The 8,226-nt window shown below is 42.1% G+C and overlaps 1 protein-coding gene and 1 pseudogene across 1 annotated transcript; one reads left to right on the plus strand and one right to left on the minus strand.

Moving 5' to 3' along the window:
- Positions 1-160: 160 nt before the first annotated feature.
- LOC128900793 (calreticulin-like) lies at positions 161-2,862 on the minus strand (annotated as a pseudogene).
- Positions 2,857-8,136, plus strand: C22H19orf44 (chromosome 22 C19orf44 homolog). Its single transcript, XM_054182282.1, has 8 exons — positions 2,857-2,998; positions 3,234-3,875; positions 4,137-4,494; positions 5,078-5,154; positions 5,531-6,002; positions 6,729-6,926; positions 7,057-7,223; positions 7,651-8,136. The coding sequence occupies exons 1-8, from the start codon at positions 2,951-2,953 to the stop codon at positions 7,735-7,737; spliced, it is 2,049 nt and encodes a 682-aa protein (XP_054038257.1). The 5' UTR covers positions 2,857-2,950; the 3' UTR covers positions 7,738-8,136.
- Positions 8,137-8,226: the final 90 nt, after the last annotated feature.

The raw sequence follows: 8,226 nt of genomic DNA on the forward strand, positions 1-8,226 counted from the left end.
AGGTGGTTTGAATACATTTTAGCAGTGTTAAAGATACAGTTAATAAAAAAAGTAATTAACCTTTTCTATATAGAATTTAACTACTTTTATGGTATTTTTATTAAAAATAACTGAAACCAATTACAAAATTTAATGTTGAATTTTGTAAAAAATCCTGTTTTAGTACAACTCTATTGGCGAAGCTTTCCACAAGCTGTTAACAAAACATCAAAATCCTTAAGTGCAAAAATCCCTAAGTGATTTAAGTGAAAATAACGTGAGCTTCCTCCAAATAACAATTAAAGCTCCTCCTTCTCAACAGCATTACTTTCCACATTCTTTTTTTCTCTCTAGCTTTTTCTTAAACTGTTACTCAAAGTATTTTTCTTCTGTAACCCCTTCTCTCTCCTGCTCTTTTCAGGACTCTAAATATTAAGACTTCATTTTTACGCACCAATAGGTTCTTGATGAGATTAGACAGGGCATGTTTAAAATGTGGTAATAAAGAACCAAGACAGACAAAAGAATTTCATGTTACCTTCATTTCTCTCTCCCCATGTTTCATCTCCAGTCTTCTGCATAAACCTCATCATCTGTTATCAAGAACTTGCCAAAAACTGTCAGCTCTCACCTTTGAAGGAATAGGGAAAAAAATGAGGATGCCTCTTTGTTTTCTTAAGTGTCTTCATCCCTCTTTTCTTTTTTTAACAGTACTTTTTTATCATATATTCAACATAGAGTAATCATGTAAGAACCCCATAGATTTTTTCAGAATTTGATGAAGAATTCTCTCTTTTTGGGCACCTGTTTTCAAGAATCTAAAGAACTTGTTTTAACTTTAGGTACTTCACTGCACTTTTAAGAAGTTTTCAGTCTCATCACCGAGAGAGGAAGATCTCAGAGGCACCCTGGAGGGCAGTTTTCTCCTCATTAATCTTTGGGTAAATCAGGGGTCACTGAGCTGCCCGAAGCCTCAGTAAATGCACCTCAAGTCAGATGGAGCAAGTCATGCTTTACAATAATTACACAAATTAGTTTAGGCCCCTCAATTACCTGTAGATGATTATCATCCAAACAGTAACTACAAGAGAAGATCAGTCTGTTTTACAGATTTTTCAATTTTGTACACATATTTACATATAAGCAAGTTAAAGACATAAGTCCCTAAAATCCCAAACCAACAGATAATGTTTATATGGAGAGGGTAAACAGATTGCTACATACACAGTGAGAAAAAAGGTTTTCTTTTCCAGTAAAGGCACTTCACCTGCCAGACATCTAGTCCAATGATGCTAATATTTTCAAATCCGTAGACACTGGAGTCTGGCGAGTAATTTGGATTGTCAATCTGTGGATGAGGCCAAACTCCTCTGTAATATGGGTTATCAACCTGCCTTCGTTTCCATTCCCCCTGGGATAAACCACATGTTCTGAATACAGTCAGGCAAAGAAAAGTTGCTTAAAGTGTTATCCATAGCTAGGCTTATGAGATTATTTATGCTCTGTATAGAGGTTCTTGACCATAGGATAATACCATTCTCCATTCACAGCATCATCCCAATCTTCAGGTTTCTCAGCGCTAGTGTCCGTAATGTATTCAGGTTCATCCCAATCCTTCAGAAAAAAAAAACAAACACAGGAAGATTAAGAAAATAAAAACAGTCCACAGTTCAACTATATCAAATGTGTATTAAGTAGGAATGAAATAATCCACTAAGGCAAAATAAGGAGAGCAAATTACCTCAGGTTGATGTAATTCGGATCATCAATTTGGATTCGATCATCCCAATCAGTGGGTTTCCTCACTGTTGGATCATTAATTTTCTTTTATGTTTTTCCACCATTTCCACAACCATCTTTGAAGAACTGCACAACAGCAGTGCCAGTATTTTAGTAATGAAGAAATAAACTGACCAAACATAATGTAGTAATGTGAATCTCCACTTAGGTTCTTCTGATACAAGTTTGAGGAAAAAATCTTAACGTATCCCCCACCGCAGGCTATCTTCTGCTCATGTTTCACAGTATACTGAATGACCAGACTTCCCTTTGTTACTAAATGGTTTAAAACATGAGGAGATAGCATAAAATTTAGAATTTTCACAAGGTTGTAGACCTGTGGGGATATTAGTAGAGTAGTCAAACTTAGATTTTTCTCCATTTGCAAAGAAAAAATATTTTTATTGCCATGCACGGCACATGTATAAAGGCAAATACCCAGCTCTCAAGATGGTTCCCATAATGTATTTTGAACAACTCCCACACACCTTTATCTCACACTGGATCTCCATAAAACTTCCCTGCTGTGAGCTTAAACCTCCCGAGGTCTGCTTTGAGCTCAGAATTCATCCACCTCTTCACCCAGCTGGTTGTCCCATGAGGCCAGCACCAACACGGCAGTGGGGTCAGTGAGTGCCGTCACTACGCCAGACTTCCTCCCCACCACCTCACATGCTCCTGGCTGTTACCGGCTGCTGCCTCGCTGCCCCCTCGGCGCTACCCTCCTGCGCTTGGCCAACCTCCGTCCAGAAACTGCTCCTGGAAATATGCCGTGAAAAATCCAGTGCGGCCCTGAAGAGCAGGGCCATGGCCGCCGCCCTCACACCACCGCCGCCGCCTCGCGCCTCCGACCAACGCCGGCTTCGCGCCTTCAGGGCCCCGGCCTTCCCAGGGCAGGCTCTGATTGGCTGCCCTTTCCTTATTTATTATGATACGGGATCGGATTGGCTTAGCGCCCCCCAGGGAGGAGCGGTCTGCCACGTACCCGCGCGGCGAGGTGCATGCTAGGGCTTGTAGTTGGCGCTCTCAGTATGCCTTCTTAGGATTGGCTGGCGCGCGAGGGATGGCTCTGAGCGGAGCCAATGAGGGGGCGGGGTGTTGGGGAGTCGCGGTCTCCGGGATACGGTGCGGCGCCGACCGCTCTGACCGCGGTCTAGAGGAGTTGCCGCCGCCTCAGGGCGCTCCGTCGCGGATGGCGGCGATCGCTCGGGCACAGCGGGCGCCTGCGGGCGGAGGGCAGGTGAGGGGGCAGCTCTTGGCCCGGCCGCCGCCCTCGGTCTGCCCCCGGGCCGGTGCTTGAGCCGCGTGTGGGGAGGGCCCACACCGGGAGTGGGAGGAGGCGGCCCAGCACAGGCCGGGAGGAGGGCAGGGCGGCGGGGAGCGGGGGCGTCTGCGCGGTCCGGGGGGCTGGGAGCTGAACCGGGCCGTCTGCCTCCGCCGCTGAGGGCTTTTCGCTTTGCATCCTCTTCTGGCAGGGACACAGCGATGGTCCCCGCGGGAGAACCCTCACAGCCGGCTGCAGCCTCCTTCCTCGCTCCTGCAGCGGCCTCTCTGTGGCTGACACAGAGTTGGAGAAACCTGGCAGAGCTCCGTTCTGCCGCAGTAGATTCCTAAAGGTGCGCAACGAAAACGTACCTGGAAGCCCATGGTGCCAGACTTCGGGGAGCGCCGGGCAGACAGTGAGCAGAGATGTAGTCAAGAGCACTCCGGGTAACGCTTCCCACACACGGTCGAGCTCAGCGCTGAGGAAAGTGGCACAACTGGAAAGCAAAATCATGAATCGAAAAAAGCAGATGGAATTGCAAAACACTGACTTGGGCCAGAAGCCTTTGGATGAAGAGTCCTTCTCATCTGCCTCCAGTCGTGACCGTAGTGCAAGGGGCAAGAAATATCTGAAGAACTATGCTATTGCCAGTGGAAATATGACTCTCAATAATGCTTGTTCTAAGGAAGAGGAAAGCATCCAAAGTCCTAAAAAGAATGTTATGGTTAAACAGCAGCTTGGTTTGGATAGTGATGAAGAGGAAATGAGACAATTGATGGAGAGCTCGTTGGAGTTGTCCAGTGGAAATGAGAATGGGAGGGTGGTTGCAAGTGATTCTAAATGGGGTGGAAAGGTAAATACAGACTTCACTGGATTATGTGTTTTTATTTATGCGTTTATGAAATTGTTTCAAATTGGTAGGTCACTTTTTATTTAGATAACACCAGAAATTAAATTTTAATTTTGCATTTGTGGCTTGCTCAGGGTATGATTTAACTTCAATTCACATTTTAAAATTACTGGGGTTTACTCATTATAATTTGTTTTCCCTTTCAGTGTTCTACACATAATAAATGAAGTAACATGTAAATCTCTTTTTCATGTTTTTCAAAAGAGTAAGACTCCGGTTTCATCGGGAGCACCTCCTCCATCTCATAAGGAAATTTCACTGACAGAGGTATCTAAAAAATCTCCTTTTCATAGCAAAGACTCAGAGAAAAGTGGTTTTGGTAGAGTTAATTCACCAACACCTTCAACAGCCAGCAGAAACCCATCAGTACGGCATAATACGAGATCTCAGTCGCTCTCTTCTTCCATGAAAGACAATACTGTAAAGGTTACTCTGCCTACAACAGGCAACACCAAACAAAGCCAAATATCATTTGACAGTGACAGAAGTGAAATAAAATCATTAGATGAATTGTTTTCAAAAGCAGATGATGCAGAAGATTCAACCAGTAGCAGCTCAAATGGTAAGTTAGTTCTAAAATATTGTCTCAGTAGACTTGGCATGAATTGTACTACTAATCTACTAATAAATTTACTAATAAAAATGACCAAATACTCACTTTGAAAGGATTCAGTAGTATAACTTTACATAAACCAAGGCTTTATCAAAGGAATTATGTTGATGTTTCTTTTTTCTAGTGTAATATATTTGTATTATTCTTGGCTTTTGATTTAATGAGTTCAGTTTTATGATGCTTCCCTGGGTGACACTTAATTATGAGATTAAAACAATTACAATAATTTTCATATATCAGTGGGACAATGTACTAATGGGTCTGAGTGAGAATAAGTGTAAATGAGGGGCAGCAAGAATCTCTTGAACTTGCATTAGCAGATCCACTGATGGGCCAAGGAGGGAACTTCAGAAAGAGCTGCTGCTAAGTTAAAGATTTCGAGAGACTGACAGCTATTACTTTTTAGTATTACACTTTGAACTGGGAATGTAGTACCGATTTTCCCCCCCCCCCCCCCCACTTTTCTCACTTGAGGGAAAGCGTACTGTAATTTTCATGCAAATTCTCCTGACTATTTGTCATTTGATTGCAGATTTCAGACTGAATATCCTGAGCCTCGATGATTTGGCACCAAATATCACCAGTGAGGCAGCAGAATTAAAGCAGAAAGTAAGTAGAAATTCCCTACTAGCACATATTTTCATTGTGACTTACTTTGGTGGAGGATGGCTATTCTAAAATGGATACTTCTGTTCTACTCATAGGCGACCTGAGGTGTGGGCATGTCTCGCTTAGCTGTAAGGGTTAGATCAGGATTTTACAGTCTACTGAAACCTCATCGAATTATTTTTTTAGTGTCTGCATTTCCTTACTCAATGTAACAGCACTGCACAGTTTGCACAGTGACACAGAAGAGCAACCTTTTTATTTACTAATAAAGTAGTAGCTAACAGTGATACGCAGCAGAAGAGATGAGGAATAATAGAGGCATATTCTAGGTTATATTTTGTTGATTCTCCTAACATACAGCTGGTTTGGTTTACAGGGGACAGACATGCAAATTACTCAAGAATCAAACAGAAATCCAAAAAAAGATACATTCCTGGTGGAAAAAGACCAAACTTCTGTTAAAATGACAAGTACAGTGACTGGTGTGAATGATGCTTCTGAAGGGGATGTTGAAAAAACTGTGACTGAAGCTGAAATCTCTGAGCATTTAAGTGGAGTTTCTGCAGATTTTCATAAACACGAACAGGATTATCTTGATCATGATGAGAGAACCATTAATTCAGAATATTCTGAAGACTTTGAAAGGTCTCTGTCTACAACAGACAGGGAATCTGTTTCGAAAATGTCAGAGGAATACTCTGAGAGCCGCACGTATTCTGGGAAACACCCATCTTCGGCATCGTCACCTTTATTTACCAGAGAGCGGCACAACCAGGCACAGAGAGTAACTGTCAGAGAAACTGCGGTTCAGACAGTGGATCCTCCATTCACCTATTGCTGGGCAAAGAGTAAGTTCACGAGATATCACCCTATTCAGGCAATTTTTAATTTTTATATTTTATATGCCAGCCTAGTCGGCATTGATAGAGTTCTTAGTTTCAGTACTAGCTTTCCCCTAGCTGACATTAAACTAAAAACTTTCTAAAGCCCAAGACTTTGATCTGCTTTCTGTAGGAAAGGTTGGGATTGGACAACAGAATAAGAACTTGGAACTGTTTTTTGCTTAAAAAAAACCACAACAGCAACTCTGGATGGATGAGGTAGCGTTAGTGACAGTTTCTTCCAACAGCCCGAGTAATATTCTCAAACAGAATTCAACATTTTTATTGTATCTTTACTATTGTAAACAATACTATTGTATTGTTACTAACGTGATCACCCATCATAGAGTTCTTTTTTGCACTGTATTTATTGAGAAAGCACTATGGCCCCATTTAGAACAGACAGACATGACCTTTTACTGTTTCTGAGAGGTAGCTCCTTCCCTGCCTCCCTTTACTGAAAGGAAAAGTGGTAAAAGCCACTTCTTGCCACACTCAAGGAGGAGAAAATAGAAACTCGGGTGTGCCTGAAAACAGGAGCTTCCTTCAAGTACAAAAGCCTTTATTTTTACTCTGTCTTGGGTTAGAAAAGATGCCTTCCACAATGGCACATGTGGTGCACATAAGAATAAAGAAGTTGTGGAGCTCATAAAGCTATTTTAGCATTCTTTGGCTGACAGAACTCCTTGCTAGGCTCCACAGCAATGTCCCAAAAGACTGACGAAGATGAACTGAGTTCTGGTGCTAAACCTTCCCACCCTCTGAATCCAGCAACTCTCGTTTTCCTGCACACAGCAAACCCCTCCGCAGTACTCGACCCGCCTGTAGGAAACAGCTACATCGATCCAGTACCTATTGCCAGTCATGTCATCAGCACCGATGCAGTAGAAGGTACTGAAAAACGTGTTTCTTAGCGTTCTGTTTTACTCTATTTTATGCATCTAACCCCTACTTCGATTGCTTAGCCCTTACTGCCTGCCTGCAACATATCACTAAAGGACATACTCTCCCTTTCTTGCAGCCCTGACAGCATACAGCCCGTCAGCTCTGGTTTTAAACGCCATGTTGAAACAGCACCTGATGCTGACTCAGCAGTTTGTAGAGAACATTCACCACCTTCACTTCTCCCTCGTGGAGTCACTAGAGCAGGAGAAGTTCCACTACCATACGCTGGAAGAGGCTAAAGAGGTATCTGTGATAGACTAGGCAGCAGCCTGGATAGGTAGTTTATTCCTTTCCAAATGCTTCCAGGAGTCGCAGCAAACAGCTTTTGTGTATTATTCATTAATCAGATAAAGTTCATATTATCACTGAATATATTACTTCATAGAAGAATACTATAATGCTTGTGCCTGTATTAAAAACAAGTCAGGAGTTTATACAGTAACAAAGACTAAATCTTACTGGAGGCAATAGTTTTGAAAGAATAAGCATCAGCTGTGCCATTTAGCTGTCCTCAGATGAGCAAGAATCTTTCTAATATTGCAACAGAACTATCAGTTTCTGGTGCTAGTATAGAAAAGTGCAGGTATCTTGACACAAAGTTATTTATTAAATACTAGGAATATTTATCTATGTAATAAAGAAATTTGTGTATTAACTTTTTTTTTTGCAGTACATCAAGAATCACAAATCCCCACCTCTAACACTTGAGCGAGCACGTAAAGAAATTCAGAAAGCACAGGAAGAAAAACTGCTTTGACTGTTTGAATTTTCAGTAAAATCTACATTTACAGATCTCAAGCTGGAACAAGAAACCCTTCCCAATTCTACAGATAAGTTATAAATGATGTAGTAGAAGAGTTTATACTAACTGCTACGTATCTTATTATAAATAACTTATTTTCCTACATCTGACTTTCTTTACTAATGTACACGATAGAGGGAGATGTAGGAGCCTTCAACCAGACTGTGTCAGTGTTCAGCACGAGAGAGACCCAGAAGACAGGGTGGAAATCATCACAGTGTGCGTGTTTATCATGTACGTCCTGTGATCTGTGATCACGGGAGAGGTGCAAGTCTGTACTGCAGCACCCAAGGCCTGTGGGCACAGTAGAAGAATACCATAGCCTGACTTCAGTGCTGTATTTAAATGGTGTTTATATATAATTAGCCTTGGCAGATTACTACAAAACCAGGCAAAATTAAGATAAATTCAAGACAAGAAAGGCTTTATAGCCAATTACAGGAA

The sequence above is a fragment of the Rissa tridactyla genome, chromosome 22 (assembly GCF_028500815.1).
Source record: "Rissa tridactyla isolate bRisTri1 chromosome 22, bRisTri1.patW.cur.20221130, whole genome shotgun sequence".
Taxonomy (NCBI): domain Eukaryota; kingdom Metazoa; phylum Chordata; class Aves; order Charadriiformes; family Laridae; genus Rissa; species Rissa tridactyla.